The sequence below is a fragment of the Ambystoma mexicanum genome, chromosome 6q (assembly GCF_040938575.1).
Source record: "Ambystoma mexicanum isolate Mex_15411 chromosome 6q, UKY_AmexF1_1, whole genome shotgun sequence".
Lineage (NCBI taxonomy): Eukaryota > Metazoa > Chordata > Amphibia > Caudata > Ambystomatidae > Ambystoma > Ambystoma mexicanum.
In genome coordinates, this window is record NC_090937.1 from 598,767,597 (window position 1) to 598,787,079 (window position 19,483).

General features: G+C 49.6%; 1 protein-coding gene across 3 annotated transcripts in view; it reads left to right on the plus strand.

Moving 5' to 3' along the window:
- Positions 1-19,483, plus strand: part of NDST4 (N-deacetylase and N-sulfotransferase 4) — a 2,547,020-nt gene that overhangs the window by 2,266,217 nt on the left and 261,320 nt on the right. For all 3 annotated transcript variants that reach the window (XM_069631065.1, XM_069631066.1, XM_069631067.1), the window contains one exon: positions 9,995-10,169. In XM_069631065.1, the coding sequence (XP_069487166.1) occupies positions 9,995-10,169 (175 nt within the window). The remainder of the gene's footprint in view (positions 1-9,994; positions 10,170-19,483) is intronic.

Consider the following 19,483-nt stretch of genomic DNA (forward strand, 5'->3'; position numbering starts at 1 on the left):
ATTGAGAAAGTGACGCGGGTAAACCGTGATGTGGAGAATGTTTAAGTATTTTATGTGTTTTTATAATGTATGCCCCGGCATGGGTTAAACACTCCCCTCCTGTGGATTGTGCCTTATTGACAATCAGGAACTCAGGTTTGCGGCTTATCTCATGTGTTAATATTGTTATGTGCAGAGTACTCAGCTCCTCACCTCACAAGCTGGTCTGGGAGGGTGTGGTGGTTCCAGTTTGGTACCTCACTGGTCTGGGGACAATTAATTTGGTGCTCTCACTTGGGCTAGGGTCAGAAAAACCCAGGGGCTACATCCTGCAGCCCTGAAAATAACTTGAAAGACATCCAGCAACAGTTCCCATTCGGCCACATGTTCAACTGGTGTTCAGAGGAATGAAGGTGATGCCAAGATATTTGCATGGTTCCAATGAAAGCAAGTGATTGTTGGCCTGAGGATGTTTGCACGGCAGCCAACAATGATTTGTGAGGTGATTCAATGTATGTCATCATGGTCTATGGTTTGTAGTGATGTGAGGCAGAAGTTCCTTTAACTGCACTGCTTAACTGTGTACTTCTATCACTCTTTGTGACCGGGTGCTGCTCACCCGTTTTTCTTGTAGACTGGGCGGTGGCATCACATAGACAGGAACCAAGCTTTTCCTCTCTATTGTTGATTTTCTCTGTCTTGTTGCTGGCATTATGATCTCTGAACAGTTCAAATTCGCACAGCAAGGAGGTATTGGGTCGTGACTTAACAGGGATTGGAATTCTGGTAGGGCCCCCAACTTGCAAGCCTTTCTCCCTAATATTCTGCCAATCTGTCCTTGTAACATCACAATGTAAACAGGATTCCTGGATTCTTCTTCAAGGGCTTCAGCTGTTACTGACTTCCCACTGCCCTTCAATAGGAGTGGAGCTGTAACACTGGGCAGTTGAGGACTAATGGGAACTACACTTCCGCGTTCCTTCCTTCCCGTAGTCCTGCGAGTACATGTGCACTCTATGGGGCCCTATGCCCTCTTTATTGTCAGCTAATGTCCATTTGCTTTCTTCTCCTGTGCAGGTAATGGTGTTTAACGTGGCAAGGGATTTTCTTGGCTGTAGAGCCACCATATTTGTTGTTGTTCAGAGTGGATCATTGTGTGGCTACTCACATTTCTCTGGCTGTTACTTTGTTCAGTCTAGTGTTGGGTCTTTGGACTTGTGGTAGCCGCCTAGGTGCTGGCATCTTCCTGAGCACTCGTATAGATATCTGTGGATATCTGTGGCGGGTGCCTGTGTCTGTGTGCTGATTAGGCCTTCCTTATCACCACAACAAGAAGAATGAAGTTTGCAAGGGGATACAGCTATGTTTAGTCATACAGGCTCTGTCAGCTTGCTGTAGCAAAACAAAAGGGGTGATGGCTGGAAGTCATTACAAAAGGGGAAAGACCTATGCAAATCAGGCGTGATCCCACCCCAAAAGGGCAGTCCAGCTCAAACTGCTTGGTCATATCCCTTCTACATTAGACCACAAGCATCCCCAGGCATGTTTTGGTATTGTTCGGCTAATCAATGAGGCATAGCGTGGGTCTCTATTCCCGGCAGGCAAAGGATCAACGTCTGGGCATACCCAACCGATTTGGGGTGACTGTAGCAAAACAAAAGGGGTGATGGCTGGAAGGTTTAGAATTCATCTTAAACTATGGAATTGCTCTGGGCAACCCTCCAAAACATTGTTCTTCACCTGCCAAGCCATTACAAAAGGTGAAAGACCATAAGCAAATCAGGCTTGGTCCCACCCCAAGAGGGGCAGTCCAGCCCAAAGTGCTTGGTCACATCCCTTCTGCACGAGACCGCAACCATCCCCAGGCAAGTTTCATCCAGCACTTCCTCCAACTGCACACATGGAAGCGATAACATCCCATAATAGGCTATGCTCGCTGGAATGTTTCACCTCAAGCCCAACATCGACAAGATCATAATAATCTTTTGCTGGTCTTTTAATAGGCAGTTATAAAACTAATAGGAAAGCAGCCTGCCATTTCATTCTTAGAAATGCATAAACCAAGCTTTTTATTTTGCGTCCTGATCTTTTGGAATACTCTTGCCTTAAACTACCAAACGCCCTTGTTGTATAATAAATATGTCTTCAGCTTGCTTGAAGTAGCAACTTTATTTGTTGCAGCATAAAAACAGATAAGTAACATTAAAGTGAGTCCATAGGATGTCCATGTCTATGGGGCAAAAAGGGGTGGAGGGCATGGGTGTCCAGAACTGCTCTTGTGCTTTGTGGCAGCCTTATCACCGAAATCAGGAAGAGCGCTGGGAGTGCCTCTAGTTCTCGCTCTCTCATGGAATTACTGCCTGGGCTTTTGGAAGGGGTGAAATCATCTTGTGTTCTCTCCGTTGTTCGATGCTTCTCAAACATTGCCACATGTTCTACGCACCGCCATCCTCAGTGCAAACGTAATTCGTCCCTGTGTGTATGATTTGAATTGGTTGGCTTTGCTCTTTACACGGTAGCTGTATTTTGATCCAGTCACCTTCCTTGACTTCACGACTTTGGGTCGCTCTACTCCGATCTCTAGATTTCTTCATGCATTCTCTGCTATTTTCCAACCTCCATACGACTTCTTCCATGTTCACTTCTTCATCTTCTTTTACTCTGGTCAACCATGGTGGTGCCAATGTGGATGCCGCTCTTCTCCCCCTCAGCATGTGGAATGGCAACACGTGGGTGTTGCCATTGGGGTTAATTTGTGGGCTGCTATGGCCTCCTTGATGGTTTTAAAGGGATCCATACCAGAAGCCGTTGCTAACTGCATTGCTCATTTGATTAACATATTTGCCCTCTGAACTAGTCCATTGGCCTGGGGTGGTACAACGCAGCCTTTCTCTGACTTATGTTATGCCTCTGCAGGAATGAATGAATTTCCTGTAGTACTAGTTGCACCCCATTGTCTGTAACTATGGGCCTCATTCCGAGATTGGAGGTAGCCATGGTGCTATTTGCACCATGGCTGCTTCCAATACCGGGTCTGGCACCGGTCTTGTTCAATGGGGACTTACTGGTGCATTCAGACCATGGAGGGACCGGTAAGTCCCCATTGAACAAACCATTCCCCATTCCCATTTGAGCCCCCATAGGGCTCAATTGGAATAGGGACAGAGCTAATAACGGGCTCGCGGCTAGCAAGCCCGTTATTAGCGCCCTGGTCCCTTAGCGGGACCCGTACGGGACGTGTGGTCAGACTGCACGTTCCTTACGGTTCCCGCTAAGGGACCTCGGAATTGGGCGGTAAGGGATTACTGGCACTGGTCTCCTTACCGGTGCCGGTAATCCCTTACCACCCAACTCATAATGACCCCCCTATGTCTTTTGGGGAGGCCTTCCCTCTGAAAAATGGATGGAAGGGCTTCTATGACGATGGCAATGGTAATGTTGGGGACACATTCTGCTTCTACCCATTTTGATAGGTAGTCTACCATCACTATACCATACCAATGCTCGGGAGCCATTGCCTCCAATGGTCCAATGAAATCCAACCCCACTTTGTGCCATACAGATTTGGGGATTTCCGAGGGAATCATCAGGGCTTATCTGGTCTTCACACGTTTGTCGCTGTTGAGGCATTTATGACACCTCTCAATCATGGAGCATATGTCCTTGTCCATGGCAGGCCATCAGTACACCTCTCTCACACTTCGCCATGTCATGGTTTTTCCTTAGTGCTCTGAGTGGGCTCTGCACAGGATGACTCTTCTCATTCCCACTGGTGGCATTACTTGGTCACCCTTGATGATCAACCCTTCTGCCTCCGATATTTCTTCTGCCACCTTCCATTACAGCCTCATGGCTTCTGGTATGGCTCTTTCTTCTGGCCACCCACTCCTGACCCACTCTCTAAGTCTCACCATGGTGGGGTCTTTACTGTGCTCCTTGTTCTAGTGTCCATCACTCAACTCTAGGAACTCTGGATCCCTGAGGTTTTGGATGGACTTGACGATGCATTTGTTTTGCAGAAATGTGGTGGCTCTCTCTTTGTTTCTTCGCAATCGTGACATGCAATCCGCCTGGGCATTTCTTACCCGGCTATGTGGGTTATCTCAAACGTGTATTCCTGAAGTTTGGCCATGATGTGCACCAAACAGGGTGTCGATGACTTTGTCCCTCCTGGACTGAGCATGTGGATGAGGGGCTTATGGTCGGTGACCAATTTAAACTTATTACCCCATACATAGGTCCTGAAATGCTCTACTGCCCATACACAGGTTAACATCTTTTTCTCCACCATGGAGTAGTTCTTCTCGACCTTGGACAGGGCTTAAGAAGCGAATGCCACCACGTGTTCTGTATCTCCTTTCCTCTGGTCAGTATGGCACCTAACCCACTCACGCTGGCATCAGTGGTAACTGTATCCCAACCTGGATTGAACGGCTGTAGGAACGGTCCTTCCACTATACGTCCTTTTATGCTGTCTTCAGCCTCCTTCTGGGGTTTGGACCATGTGAACTATGCACCCTTTTTGAGAAGGTCCCTCAGTGATGCAGTGACTTCTGAAAAATTCAGGATAAACTTGGCATAATATTCTGCAAGTCCAAGAAACGACCTTGCTTCATCCTTGATGGCCGGCTCTGGGGCCTAGACAATGGCTTTGCACCAGGTTTTGTTTATGGCTTATGCCACCGGCAGAAATATTGTACCCTAGATATTTGACATCTTGTGCCCTCAGGACATGCTTTTTGTATCTCAGTTTAACTGCAGCATCCTGTAATCTGGTGTGAACTCTTCTTAAAGTGTCCAAAAAATAGTCAAAGGTGCCCCTCTTCGAGAACAAACATGGCTCAATGACCTGTTCCTTGGGAAGGTACCCACTTTAGCTCACTGTACCGTTCACAGAAGGTAAATAACCATTTGCATATCAGTCCACATCTGGATGACCCTAGGAAACTTAGGGTGACTAAGTTTGCTGCGGACTCTCGAGTGGGTACCTTCCCAAAGAACAGGTAATTTAGCCTTGTTGGTTCTCTCAGAGGGGTGCCTATGACCATTTTTTGATTTTTTAAGGGACTTAGCTTTAGTCACCTAAATGTCCTAGCGTCATCCAGATGTGGACCTCTTGCTCACTGTGCTCAGAAAGTCACAGCTCCACCTCACTGATGAGGCCTAACAAGACTGACACACGTGTCTGGGGTTGCTGTTGCTACTCTTGTTCAGAAGAGAATTGCCATAGTATTTCGGTGCTGGACTGCCTATGTGGGGGGGACAGACACTGATATGCAAATGGATATTTCCCTTCTGTGAAAGGCATGGGCATAGGACATGGGGGGGACAGGGGGGACAAATCCCCCCCACAATTTTAAGAGGGGGGATGTAATGTCATTTATCCCCCCAGAATATGTGTTTGGTGTGTCGTGCAGGGATCTGTTTTTGAAGTCGGGGGAGGGGCTGCTTACTATGTAAGCTGCCCTCTCCCCCCTGACCTCCAAAGCATGGGGGTAATACCCTGGGGGCAGATGGGTGATCATCTGCCCCCAGGGAAGGGGGGGCAAACAAAAAAAAAGATTTTTTTGAAAAAAAAGTTTTGGGTGGGTTGGGTGCGGGTGGGACCACTAGCCACCAGGGACTTTTGAAAGGGGGGTGGCCCTCCCACCCTAAGTGGATGGGGCACCTTATGTAGCCCTCCCTGTCGGCAGATTTCTGCCCCTAGGAAGGGGTACATGAGATGCCCTCCATCCATTTGGGGTGGGGGGGAGAGGCCACTTCAAATATTGGCAGATCCACCCCTCACAACCCTGGGCAGTACATTTTGACCCCCCCCCCCGGGTGCAGATGGCCAATCACATGTGCCCATTTGCCCCTAGCGAAGGGAAAACAAAAAGATATATATTATGACTTGTTTTGGGTGAGGGTAGGGAGGGGGGCCCACTAGACCACCAGGATTTTTTGTGTTTGAAAGGGGGGTAGCCCCCCCCACCCTAAGTGGATGAGGGGGCACCTTATGTAGCCCTCCCTGGCGGCAGATTTCTGCCCCTAGGAAGGGGTACATGAGATGCCCCCATCCGTTTGGGGTGGGGGAGGTCACTGCAAATATTGGCAGAGCCACCCCCCAAGCCTGGGGCAGTATGTTTTGCCACCCCCCGGGGGGCAGATGGCCACACACATGTGCCCATCTGCCCCTAGGAAAAGGGCAAAAAAAAATAAAACAAATTATAACTTGTTTCGGGTGGGTTTGCGGGGCCACTGAACCACCATGGATGTTTTTAGTGGAAAGGGGGGTGGCCCTCTCCCCCCACCCCAAATGGATGGGGGGGCATCTAATGTAGCCCTCCCTGAGGGAAGATTGCTAGCACAATCTGCCACTAGGAAAGAGGCAAAACAAAAACAAAAATTAAAAAATGATAACTTGTTTTGGGTGGGTGTGGGGGTCACTAAACCACCATGGATGGTTTTAGTGGAAAGGGGGTGCCCACGGATGTCTTCTTTTCAGAAATGCATGAGGTTATCTGTTTTCATTGGTGGCTTCGACACCCTAGGCCCAAATCTGTAGGTTGTCCACATGAGCAAAATCTGCTTTGCCGAAAGGTTTGGGATTATCGGCAGAGAAGATTTTACACATGTGGACAACATACAGATTTGGGCCTAGGGTGTCGAAGCCACCAAGGAAAACAGGGAACCCCATGCATTTCCAAAAAGAGGACACCCGTGGGAATCCACAGAGGTCTGACTTGCGCGAACCGCCCCAGAATGTATTATCCACAATCCCCGGCAAAGTCTGAAATTTTGTGAAAAAACTACAATTTTCAGACATTTCCCTCTAGCCACCCACCAAAACACGCCGCCAACACAACATGTCCTACTTTCCCGCGTTCCGACATAAACGATACCTCACAAGTGTGGGTACCTCACCTGGGCACAAAGGGAAAAGGCTAAACCACTGATAACCCCCAAAGGGTTGAGGGAGACAACCTACAGATTTGGGTCTAGGGTGTCAAAGCCACGAAGGAAAACAGGGTAGCTCATGCATTTTGTGTAGTATCCTAGCATCATATATGCTATGTTGTGCTGTGTGACTATGTGATTGAGTAGTGGAGCTCGGAGTGTTGGTGCGAGGCCTGGAATGGTGCGAGTGTAAGGATTCCAGAGAGGACGGTTGGGGACTGGCAGGGAGAGAGCCAAGGGAAGCAGAAACACATCACCTCATCTCCTATCTTACTTTCCCACTGTAACCTGTAACATTAAAGAATACTTACCTTTTCTACAATACTGGCTCTGGTGTGGTTCCTGAGTATTCCTGCCTGTGTCATACAACACCAAGATACATCATTTGGCGACGACGTAGGTAGTACGCGTGAAGTTGTAGGAGTAGGCTACACTTAAAAAATGTTCTTAGTGTTTTGGTTTAGTCTCTTGTAGGATGTTATAGTGTCGGGGTTAGGAGTGAGTAGTTTAGACTCCTAAAGTCTGTGGTGTCAGATAGTGGTAGTTAATGTTGGCAGAAATGTTAGAATTTTTTCTGTTAAAGCCTAGATAGGTTGGAGTTACTGCGAGTGGACACACAGACGGTAGAGGTTAGTTTTGTGTGTCACTGGGTATTTGTGACACCATGTATTTATAAAATTTTTCTATTACAAAAGAAAATGTTTTAACATCGGAGAAGCACTACATTTTTCCACCTTGTTGTGCTTACACACATTTTTTAGTGTTTTTGGAGTTAGAACTTTCTGCAGGTACCACAATTTTACATATCTTGTTGGTGTTTCAGCGGAAGTTTTTGTTTTGCATGGTGGTGACTGTGCACATTTTTACACACCACGCCTTTTGTGGTTGTGTCGTGTTTTTGTGATCTTTGTGTTGTGAGTGGCTTTTCTAAAATTTTCTTTTCTATTTATTGTGAGGAGAGGGATGGTGATGTTGTTACTGGCTATGATGGTTACAAGCTAGGTGAGTATCATCCAGAACTTAGTTATTCTTCATGTGTTTTATCTTTGATATTTTATAGGATGTTGGAAGTAGTGAGTATGCTTTAATCACAGCGACGGGAGTGTCCTGTATTAGGGTGAGGTTGTGCCGGGACGTGGCAGGTCCAGGGTTTGGGTGTGGCAGACCCTTACAGAAGGTGAAAAGCTATTGTATAGTTTGGTTAGGTGAGTTAGATGTGTTTTTGCTCATGAGGGCAGGTTGTGCTTGGGGGTGGCAGCCCTGAGGTCCTGGGGGGCAGACTAGGACATAAGGCGAAATGTTCCTCGAGGGTTGTTTCCTTTTAACACATGTATGTTTATACTTTTCCTTTTCTTCAAAGGAGGGGGATGTGTAGTATCCTAGCATCATATATGCTATGTTGTGCTGTGTGACTATGTGATTGAGTAGTGGAGCTCGGAGTGTTGGTGCGAGGCCTGGAATGGTGCGAGTGTAAGGATTCCAGAGAGGACGTTTGGGGACTGGCAGGGAGAGAGCCAAGGGAAGCAGAAGCACATCACCTCATCTCCTATCTTACTTTCCCACTGTAACCTGTAACATTAAAGAAGACTTACCTTTTCTACAATACTGGCTCTGGTGTGGTTCCTGAGTATTCCTGCCTGTGTCATACCACACCAAGATACATCATTTCCGAAAAGAAGACACCCGTGGGAATGCACTGAGGTCTGACTTGCGGGGTGGGCTTGCGATCGCTCATCCTCCTTGTTTGCTGTAGCCCCCCTGGAGGACAGTCAAAGCAGCAACATCACACACCTGGTCCCTCTACTCCCATAACAGGGCTTACTCAGAGGTACAAACAAGATTTCCTCTTTCTTTGTAACCCCCATATTTCCATTCCAAGAGACACACACGTCTCCTTGCCCCACACAAAAAAAGTAGCAACTTACAGTTGGTAGAAAAGGCTTCAACTCCTTTATTTGGCAGGAGTCCGCTTACAGGTGATCTGCCTCTTAACAAGCTGGCGTCCTAGCTGTGGCCCACTGAAAGTAATTGTAATTTCCTCTCTCTTACCATGAGCTCAGTCAGATGAAAAATCCAGAAATGCAACATACAAAGACATGTTCTTTTCTGCTGCATCCTTTAATTTTCTTCTGTTTTCTTTTCTTCTTTTCTCTTGTTTTATACAGTGATATTTGTAATGTATTACGTACTGCTATTTAGATTCTAATTTTGTGAAAAGTCGAGTTCTTTCACTAAAACACAATAAATAAATAAATAAATAAATAAATAAATAAAACAAAGTCCCCAAGATGCCCCCTGCCCCCTCCCCCCCAGATTTTATGTGTCTCCTACGCCCCTGGTGAAAGGTACAGTGAGCTAAAGTGTGGCTGTGGACTCTTGAGCAACTGACCAACACAAGTCAAACCAGAAAAACAATGGTCTGAAGGGTTCCCCAGTGCTGTGGCCCAGGAGTCACAAGGTCAGGTCTAGGGGTAGCAGAGGGGAAGCCAGATGTAGCAGCTGCTACCCCTGTCAACCCCCAAATGACGTCCCTGAAACAGGAACAGGGGGATACATTAATTTGTATGAGGCTGTGCAAATATTACATTTCACTCACGCTCGATTTCTCAAACAACAAAGCAGATCAGCACGTGTTATTGCATATCAGGGCTTAAATGTAACCGTCTGTGATGTTGCGTCATGTATGACATCTGAATCTTTGTTTATTGCTATCGGTTGCTTAATTACACAGCAGGTGTATTTTGGTTATTTTTTATTACCTTTTTAATAAAAATAGAATTGTTATCACACCCAGGGGCATGAATATAATGATGCCATTCTTTCATGTAGAACATCTGTTTATAGGTTTATTTATATGTGCCTTCTTTATTATTACAAGCAGAGAACTAAATATAAAGTGTACCTTTATGTTTAACACCATTTACTTGGTTAACTTTTATTTGGCTCTTTAAAGAAAAGGTGCTAAACATTTACTTCATATTATTCATTCTTAAATTTGTATTAAAGCTTATATATGTATATATAAGCACATGTCCTTTATTTTTTTTACACTGACTTTTTTTGTTTTCCCTTTCAGGTACATGGACTTCTTTCCGCCCAATTCAAATGCAACCAGTGACTTTCTGTTCGAAAAGAGTGCCACCTATTTCCATTCCGAGGAAGCCCCAAAACGAGTTGGCGCCCTAGTCCCTAAAGCAAAGGTCATCACCATCCTCATCGACCCATCGGACCGTGCATACTCCTGGTACCAGGTAAAACATGTTGCAAATAAGTGGTTTATTGGTGTATAAAACTGTCACATGTATTCATGTTTTGTATATGTCCTCTTTCGATTTGATCTGATTTGGGTGACCAATATCAAATTTAGTTTTCAGAAGATATTGTACATATAGTCCCTCAAAGCACGTTCACGATTTCTGCCTGTCCGTGTAAATATTGCATGGGTTGGCTCGATGGATGTCTGAGCCCTGCTAAAGAGTGCTCTTCATTCTTATCCCATACCATTGGGGTCATGCTGCTCGGCAGGCTTTGCCTGTAGGGATGGATTTGTCTCAAGGTTGCAGTGGCGGCTGATGAATCGTTTTATTGGAGGGGTGTAAAGTTTTCCCACAAATACGCACAAGTGACCAAACATTCCCAAACCAACTAGTGGGGGGTGACATAATGGGTTCAAATGGTAGCACACAGTTTTCAATCGGTTTGGTAGGGTAACTCATGAACAAATCCAATAGAAGCAAGCAGGGGTGGTGCTAACTCTGGAAAAGACCAGGGGCTAAGCTAATGTCGGGACTGGCGGAATTCAGAGCTAGCTATAGTCTCTTGGTTTTAGTCCCTGAGATTCTATCCGGGGCTACAACCAAAAGATCTGGGGCTATAGCCCCCTCAGCCTCCCCACCCCGGCAGTGTCTCTGGAAGCAAGCCACTAACAGTACACAGTCACATTTCACAATGCATTTTCCCACAATATATGCCAGTGTAAAAAAACATTTCACTGTGGCTGTGCCCATACATGTGGCTGTGCCCATACATTGCGTTCGCAGCTGCAGTAAAGCACCCAAGGGTGCCATTTTTGTCAAAATGGTCCCAGTCTTCTTTTTACACCATTTCTTTGTGGAAAGGTCCTTCTTGAGATTTACTCTGTGCTCCAAACCAGGTTTGGTACCTTTGTTTGTTTTGCCTGTGCGAAGCCCGCCTCTGGCTCCAGGGTGTCTGGGGTAGGCAAGAAGTGAGGGAGGTGCACAAAACCCCCTGTGCTTAGTCTCCTAGGAGACTCAAATACACTCTGTGATGATTGGCTGGCTGACTGTCCTGCAAGGACAGCCTACCTGCTTGGTGAGTGACAGATAGGCTGGAGTGAAAGGGAGAACACTGTATAAAAGGTGAGTCCTTTGGCTTGGAAGGCAGAATCGGCCACTGGATGAAGGAACCGAAGAAGAACTTGAAGAGGACGCCTGCTCCAACTCCTGGACTGTTGGTTTGCCCGGTGAAGCCCTGCTGCAGTGCAGAAACACCAGGTTATCATCGACAAAGGAGCCCTGGAAGGACGACCTCTCCCCTTGAGTTGGTGGGACCAATCAACTCCAAAGTAAGCCACCTGGACATCCATCTCGGAGCTGGTTGAATTTCCACAGAGTTGCTGTTGGAAAACCATAGGGACAGGGAGAGGAACATCAGTTTATGTGCTTTGCTTTTAAGTTGGCCAAGAGCTCCAGGAAGATCCTCCGGACTCCCAGGAAGCAGGACTGACTGAGCCTGAGCCCCCTCAACAGAGTGCGGGACCCCAGAAGCAAGTAAAGTCCATCTTGACAGCCAGGAACTGTGGTGTTGCTATTTGCGGTAGACGCGAGGAGCTGAAACACTGAACAGCCACTGAAGGTGAAGTTTGCCAGTTACAAGTTTTCACTGTCCCAATGCAGGGCAGGAGTCCCCGGCATCCTCCCTCTTGTCCCCACGACTGAGGCCCAGGAACAGTGAGATCTGCAGAGCTGCACAGGAATAGGAGTCATCTACTGCATCTTTTCTTCATTTTAAAGGTACTATACAAAGTCTAAGAGAACTTGCCTCTTGCTGCAGAGTTGCTTGCATCTTCTACTGCTCACAAGTCTAACAGCTTGTGGCCCTTCATTGATTCATCTTTTCCTTCAAAGACTTCTGAAACATTGTGCAAAGACTTTTCTACCCATCTTCAAAGAAGTGCTTCAGCCCATATAGACTCTTGCCTATTGACTTTGGCTTAGCCTGTTTTAACTGAAAGACTCTTATTGGGGGATCTGAAAGTGTTTACCTGCTTAAAAAATATTTGTGGTATCTTGTTTGCTCTAATATTCTTTCAGTTTTTACTTGCTCGTAACTAATTCTGAATGCCAACAATAATACATTAATGTCAACAGCACCCTAGCAATTGAAGTCACCTGAGGGTGTAGGCCTCTGCTGTATGCCATCCCAAATGGGTATGTACTGATTCTGAACTAAGAGGTTGTGTCATTTTTAAGTATATTTATGTGATGTTTTACAGTGTTCCCTTCTGAAGAAGGCTTACATGAACTGACTGGTAAATAAATTAATAATTGTTTTATCAAGAAAACCTGTGTGTATGTGTCTGCTTGAATACTTGTCACTGTGAACCTCTGTGTAGCTCCCCTATGTTCACGTTGATCCCTCTTGAGATAAGCCTGGCTGCTCGTCCAAACTACCAACCAAGGGTTGGGTTACTACTGTCAGGAGGTCAGGGGTGTTGTAGTGCACACTAAGGGTACTGCATACACTCTTGCCTAACAGGCCATGAGGAGCCTGTTTGATGGGCCTCTGTCTTGGGGCTCTCGCAGTGGTGGGGATGTGTGTAGGTGCATGTTTAGAGGACGGATTACTGTTTGACGAGGTGAGTTGGTATGTAACAGTTTTCATGTGACTTGTTTTGTTGGAGGTTAGTTTCTTGAGCTGGATGTGGGTAGGTTGCAGTTTTCAGGAGTGTCAGCGCAGTGCCTGGATGGAGCGTGATTCATGAGAAGGAACTTTGCAGATGTCAGGATGGGACTGCAGTGCTTCTGGCTCGTGTTATCGCTGTGTTCAGATAGGGGAAGCATGATGGCAGCTCAGGTGGTAGCAGTGATGCCAAGGGGCGTGGTGTTAGGAACAGGAAGGTGCCTGCTGTACTGTTTGATTTGGTAGAGGAGTAGCATAACGAGTGAGGTGATGGCAGTGTTTGGGGGGCCTACTATCAAGGACCTGATTTGCGTTGTTGGGCATAGGGCGATCCCTGGGGCTGGTCTTGCTGGCCGTAGGTTTATCAGTACTAATAGTGTGGATGGGACGTGTGCGCTCACCAAGATGGCATTTCTATATGAGATTGTGTTAGGCATTGAGATGGGTGGACGACGGGTGGGAGCTCTAAGGTGGGAGAGTCTGAGGTGTCTTAAGACGGGTGCACCTGCAAATAATGTTTGTGCTGGGCTAGCTAGGATGGCAGGGTGAGGCTTGGGTAGGGTGAGAGATCTTCAAAGCAGTGACTGCAGGTACACTTGGTTGGAGGAAGGCCAAGGGAGCAATTGTAGAGAAATGCAGACGGTAAATAGGTCTGAACAGAGTTGCGTGATTGGTATCATGTGGGTGATGTACATATTTTGATGCTGGACGATGTGCAGGCAATGTGCCTTTCCCGTGTGCCTTTGCTGGTTGACAAATATGACTAGACAGGCAAAGAAGAAAGAGCAAATCTCATTTATGGAAGTAAGGGGTTGTGCTATGGTGGACCATAGCAGTTAAGCAAATCCTTTGGGAGTGCACTTTGCATAGTCCATAGTGTGAGTTATTATTCCCCTGATTCAATAAGGGGAACCCCCAACACCCATGACCATGCCCGGCAGGCAGCCCATCACCCGTGACCGTGCCCCGCAGGCAGCCCATCACCCAGGACCATGCCCTGCAGACAGCCCACATCACAGGGGAAATTCCAACACCCATGACCATGCCCCACAGGCAGACCATCACCTGTGACCATGCCCCGCAGGCAGCCCACACCACAGGGGAACCCCCAACACCCATGCCCCCCAGGCAGCCCATCACCCATGACCATGTCCCGCAGGCAGCCCACAACACAGGGGACTCCCCAAAACCCATGACCATGCCCCGCAGGCAGCCCATCACCCATGACCATGCCCGGCAGGTAGCCCATCACCTGTGACCATGCCCCGCAGGCATCCCACACCACAGGGGAACCCCCAACACCCATGACCATGTCCCACAGGCAGCCCATCACCCATGACCATGTCCCGCAGGCAGCCCACACCACAGGGGACAACCCCAAAACCCATGATCATGCCCCGCAGGCAGCCCATCACTCGTGACCATGCCCCGCAGGCAGCCCACACCACAGGGGACCCCTCAAGACCCATGACCATGCCCCACAGGCAGCCCACACCAAAGACCAAAGGGGAACCCCCAACACCCATGACCATGCCCACAGGCAGCCCATCACCCATGACCATGTCCCGCAGGCAACCCACACCACAGGGGACCACCCAAAACCCATGACCATGCCCCGCAGGCAGCCCATCACCTGTGACCATGCCCCGCAGGTAGCCCACACCACAGGGGACCCCTCAACACCCATGACCATGTCCCACAGGCAGCCCACACCACAGGGGACCCCCAACACCCGTGTCCATACTCTGCAGGCAGCCCATATGGCACCATACACCCCAGGCAGGCCCCGACTTATGTCCCCCACCAGTGAGGGCAACCTGTAGGCAGGCTCCGACTCATGTCCCCCACCCCCACCAGTGACGCGGCAACCTGTAGGCATGCCCCGACTCATGTCCCCCACCCCACCAGTGACAGCAACCTGCAGGCAGGGCCAGGCTCATATACCCCCACCAGTGACGGCAACCTGCAGGCAGGCCCTGACTCATATCCCCCACAAACAAAAGGAAACCTAAGACTACAGAACTATTTAAAAGAGCAGCAGACTAGTCCTACGACTCACCGATGTTACCAAATGTCTTGGCCAGGGAATCATCAAACTCTGTCTATCTCCCGGAGGAGGGACTCAGCTCTATCCTCAAGGGCTTGCAGGGACTTCGCCATGCTCCTCTCCAACTTCCTGCAAGTTTCCTCGAGGAGCTCTGCCCGCCTCTCTGCCCAATGCATATAGTTCTCTGCCCTGGCCATGGTGAGTCATGCCCTCTGTGTCCGCCGCCACTCTGCACCTATTCGCTGGTCCATCCGCTGCCACACGGAAGACACACTTGATCCTGGGTCCTCCTCCCCATCGGCTGATGCCTGCCACTGTGATGTTGTTGGCCCTGGGCTGTCATGCACATGCCATGCTCGAAGGTGCCTGCACAACCTCCTTTGCCAGTGGTTCTGGTGTTGGGGTGACCACCTCTGCTGAAGCTCTGACCCCCGACTGTGGCAGGGATGGGATCTCCACCAGACTGGCCGCGGTGGCTGAGACAGGTCCACTGGGGCCCTGGTGGCATCTGGGCCAGAAGACGGCATGGAGTACGACTGGTGCATAGTGGATGAAGAGGAGGAGGGGGTCACAGCAAGGCCCTGCACATGTAGCAAAACCACGACAATGAGCCATCCTAGCCAGTCCAGGATGGCACAGACCTGTTCGTGATGACGTGTGTGGTCCCGCCAGGAAGCACGCACATCATCACGAATGATGCCTGTGCGCATCGTGACACTGACTAGCATGGGCTCAACCCTGTCACGGATTGCCTGGTCTGCAGGTAAAGGAAAGTCAGTTGACGTGGACTCATCCTCTACCTACGGAATGGTCTGGACTGAGGCATGCATGCCGGTGCACAGTCGCAGGATCAGGATCAGGGACAGGATTAGGCACATGCCCCTTTGCGGTGACCTGCGCTGCCTCCTGCCTCTGGACTGCACCAATTGCACCGCTGGCATCACCCCCTCCAGACCCCATGTGCGGGTCTGATGCAGCCTCCTCCTCTACCTCAAATACCACCGACCTGGATGCCTCTGCACCATCTTCCGCACTGGATTGCCCCTGTGGGGCTCACCTGCCCCTTCCGCTGCCGAAGAACCCACGTCCAACCTAGCCCTCTTGGGCATCCCCTCGTCAGCAGCATCCGTAAACGTGGACACGGCAGCAGACCCCTCACTCCCGGAAGATGTTGTAACCTGGGGGGGGTGACTGGGCGTTGTGTCTCCGGCTGGTGGAGGCATCCCCGCTGCTTGGCTCTACAACACCATCGTCGCTGTAGATAGGGAGACATTGAACACAAACATCAGTGTTCTGAACAAATACCTGCTAGACACAAAGTAAATGCAAATGAGTGGCACTGTCAAACGTCATAACCATCATCACCCTCCACATCATATGGGTCAGTGCAAGCAACACACATGCAGAAACAAGCATGCACGTGCAACAGAAATTTGCATCCATGTCCAAGGCACTGTGTGAACATCAGAAGGAGGTCTGAACATCACATGCATCATGGGACATGCAGATCACATGCACACACACCACCAGACAGTCATGCATCTGGCCATGTCTACCTTCCATCACAGTGCATTCATGAACAACTAGGCCGCATCAGTCAATTCACGCATCGTGATGGTCATGTGTCATGCATCCATGGCGTTTTCCAGTCACACACACACTACTCAGACACATGCACATGTACACCATGCATGACCATGAAGGTGACATAAGCATCCATGTATAACACCCCAAACATGGTCAAGTCCAGACACAGGCATGCAAACATGTGTGTCATCACATGCTGGTGCACATCATGCATTGCAACACAGACACCATTGATGTGCAACACGCTTGACTGGACTCACATGCAGCACTGTCATGTCCCTGCAAACAGACAGCCATACATGGGGCATGCCAGACATAAGGCCAAGGTGCAAACTCCAGCCACACCTCAACATGCACTATGCAGGACAAGAACACATGGACACTTACCACTCGTCTCCAGACGGATCTACAACATTAGGACCTGGTGGTAAAGCACTGGGTGTATGTGCTCCGGGACCCTCATCTGGTTGTTGCTCAACTGGCCCCGGCGCCCCACTTCATCCTCAGCCTTGACGAGGCACCGGGCCTTGTTGAGGGTTCTGGACCTGAAGTCCTCCCAGCGTTTCCGGACATGGTCGTAGTCGTGGGATGCCACCCCCTCCACATTGATGGCATCCATGATATCTGCCCACATCCTACTCCATCCTTCCTTGTCTTGGCGTGAGGTTTAGAAGAGGGCATCAAAATGCCCCAGGACTTGCTCCACCAGGATGCCAACTTCATTGGGACTGAAGCTGGCAGCCCTCTGCCTCTCTGGTGGGGGTTGCCACTGGCCCCAGATGGTGTTTGGTCTGACATGGCAAACCCTGAGGCAGGTGTTGGTGGGCAACTGGGTCCTGGGGCTGGGCTGTGGAGTGATGGTACAGCAGTCGGGAGTCTTCTGTTTCAGCAGACGTGTTTTGAGCAATAGGATCCCTGACAATGGCATCTGTGCAAGCACCAAATTGCAAGGCACGTAGGCAGCAGACACGCTGAGTGGGCTGGCAGCAGGAGATGGCTCGTAGGAGGCAGATCGGGGCGTTGGGGGGCAGGTAAATGGCCTTGTGGGCAGGAGCATGGTCTTCTGTGTGTTTTGTGTGGCCAGCTTGTTGCAGAGTGACTCAGCATGTGAAAAAACTGTGCGTTAGCATGTAATTCGAGGAAAGGTCCTTAGCGCGTAAGTGACGTGACACACTCAGGCGTTGCCTTCGGTACGGGTTAAAGGTCCGCGTAGGACACCAGTTTGCTGTACATGCTATTCATGGGGACCGACGCGTGGGTGTGTTTTTCTTTTTCATTCAAGGCAGTCAGTGAGTCGCGCACGCTTTATTTCCCACTGTTGTTGCCCCTGTGTGTCGCATACCCCATTATCGAGGTCAGAGCCTGCATGTTCCACACCTACGCATTGTTGTGTTCCTGGCTGCTGCAGGATGTTTATTCCATGCACGTGGGCTAGCGAGGGGTCACGTTCATGTTTGTTTTATTTTGTTTTTGGCGTGCCTGAGCGTTGTCTGACCCGTCATTTTTCCCCAGGTGTCACAGACAGCCTCGCAGGAGCATAGGGATGCGTTTACCATCATGTACCCTGCCCTCTTCACCCCAATTGCCCAGAACAATTGTTGTGTGCACCTCCCATTCGCACTAGTTCATCAGTGCCATGGTTGAGAGGCCACCAAAAGGTAAGGGTGGCAAAGTTGGCCGACCTCCCAGAGGTGGGCGTGTTAGGGCACGTGGCCAGGGTGGCCAGTGAGGCCAAGGTGGCAGCAGAGAGGGACGTGGCCAATGTGTTCCACAGGTACAGGATGTCCAGCTACACACTGGGAAGCCATTCCACCCCCCCCGCGGCTCATGAGATGCAGCTGTTGCAGTCATCCCCAGCACCCATCTGACTCGACAGGCAGTGTCATCTGCTGTCACAGGCCGCCAGGTAATGGAAGCTGCAGGTGCAGCTGCGGCTACCATCACCCAGTCTCGAGGGCAGCCAGCGTGGGCTGCATTGGCACAGGAGGACTCACAGGCAGATTTCCAGGTCAGGAAGGTCAAGACACTTGTGTCTAAGGTTGCTGTGACCAAGGCACATGGATCTGGGGGAGTGGTGACATCTGCTGCCCCGAGCAGCCAGGTGGTGGAAGTTGCAGGGGCAGATGCAGCCAACACCACCCCGGCTGTGAGTCAGCTAGCCAGGGCTGTGTTGGTCACGGCCCTTGGCACCGAGGCAGCTGTGGTGCTGGGCCCTGGCAACATCACCCAGCAGCCAATGACTCAAGACAGGCCTTCCGTCATCTTGCCACTGCCTGCTCCTTTTGCCCAGTCCACCTGTGCCCCCGCCCCTACTGGCCTGAGCGGCAGTAGTCACTCACGGTCCACACCATCTACCTAGAGGAGGAAGTGTGTTCCTGCGTAAGAGGCTGGGACCCCAGACATGGCTCAGGCCTCCGGCACTGTCACGATTCATGCCCCTGACCCCCTCAAGTGTAACAGCCCCCGGCAACAGTGGGAATGCAGCCCTTAAAAGTGGCCCCAAGGGCCTTTAAACACATCATAAGAACACATGGAGTTAGTCCTGGTGCCTCTGGCATCAGGCTCATTATCAGGAATAGGGCAAGTATCAGTTGTGGATCTCAATCCAACATGGAGGCCTGTAACACAGCTCATTTCTTAGAACTGCTCAATGCAGACCAGTTTTTTGGGGTGTGCTCTGGTCTTTAGGTGTGGCTGGCTATATAAGCCACGCCCAAACTGCAATACACGCTTTGCATTATTCTGCACTCCTGCAGCATAACGCTCACCGTGTCCAGCTCGTGCCTACCTGCTTGCCTCCGGCCCAATCCTGAAGCCATCAATCTGGATGCTCAACCTGGAAGGACAAGAACATCATTATTCACAACACTTACCTGAGTAAGCAAAAGATCCTGAATCCACACCGCGCTTCATTCGCCTCGCCCTCCACTCCGGTGCATCACCGCATTTTGCAAAGGTGAAGAAACAAGGGCAGCATTATTAACAGCACTTACCTGGGTAAGCAGCGGA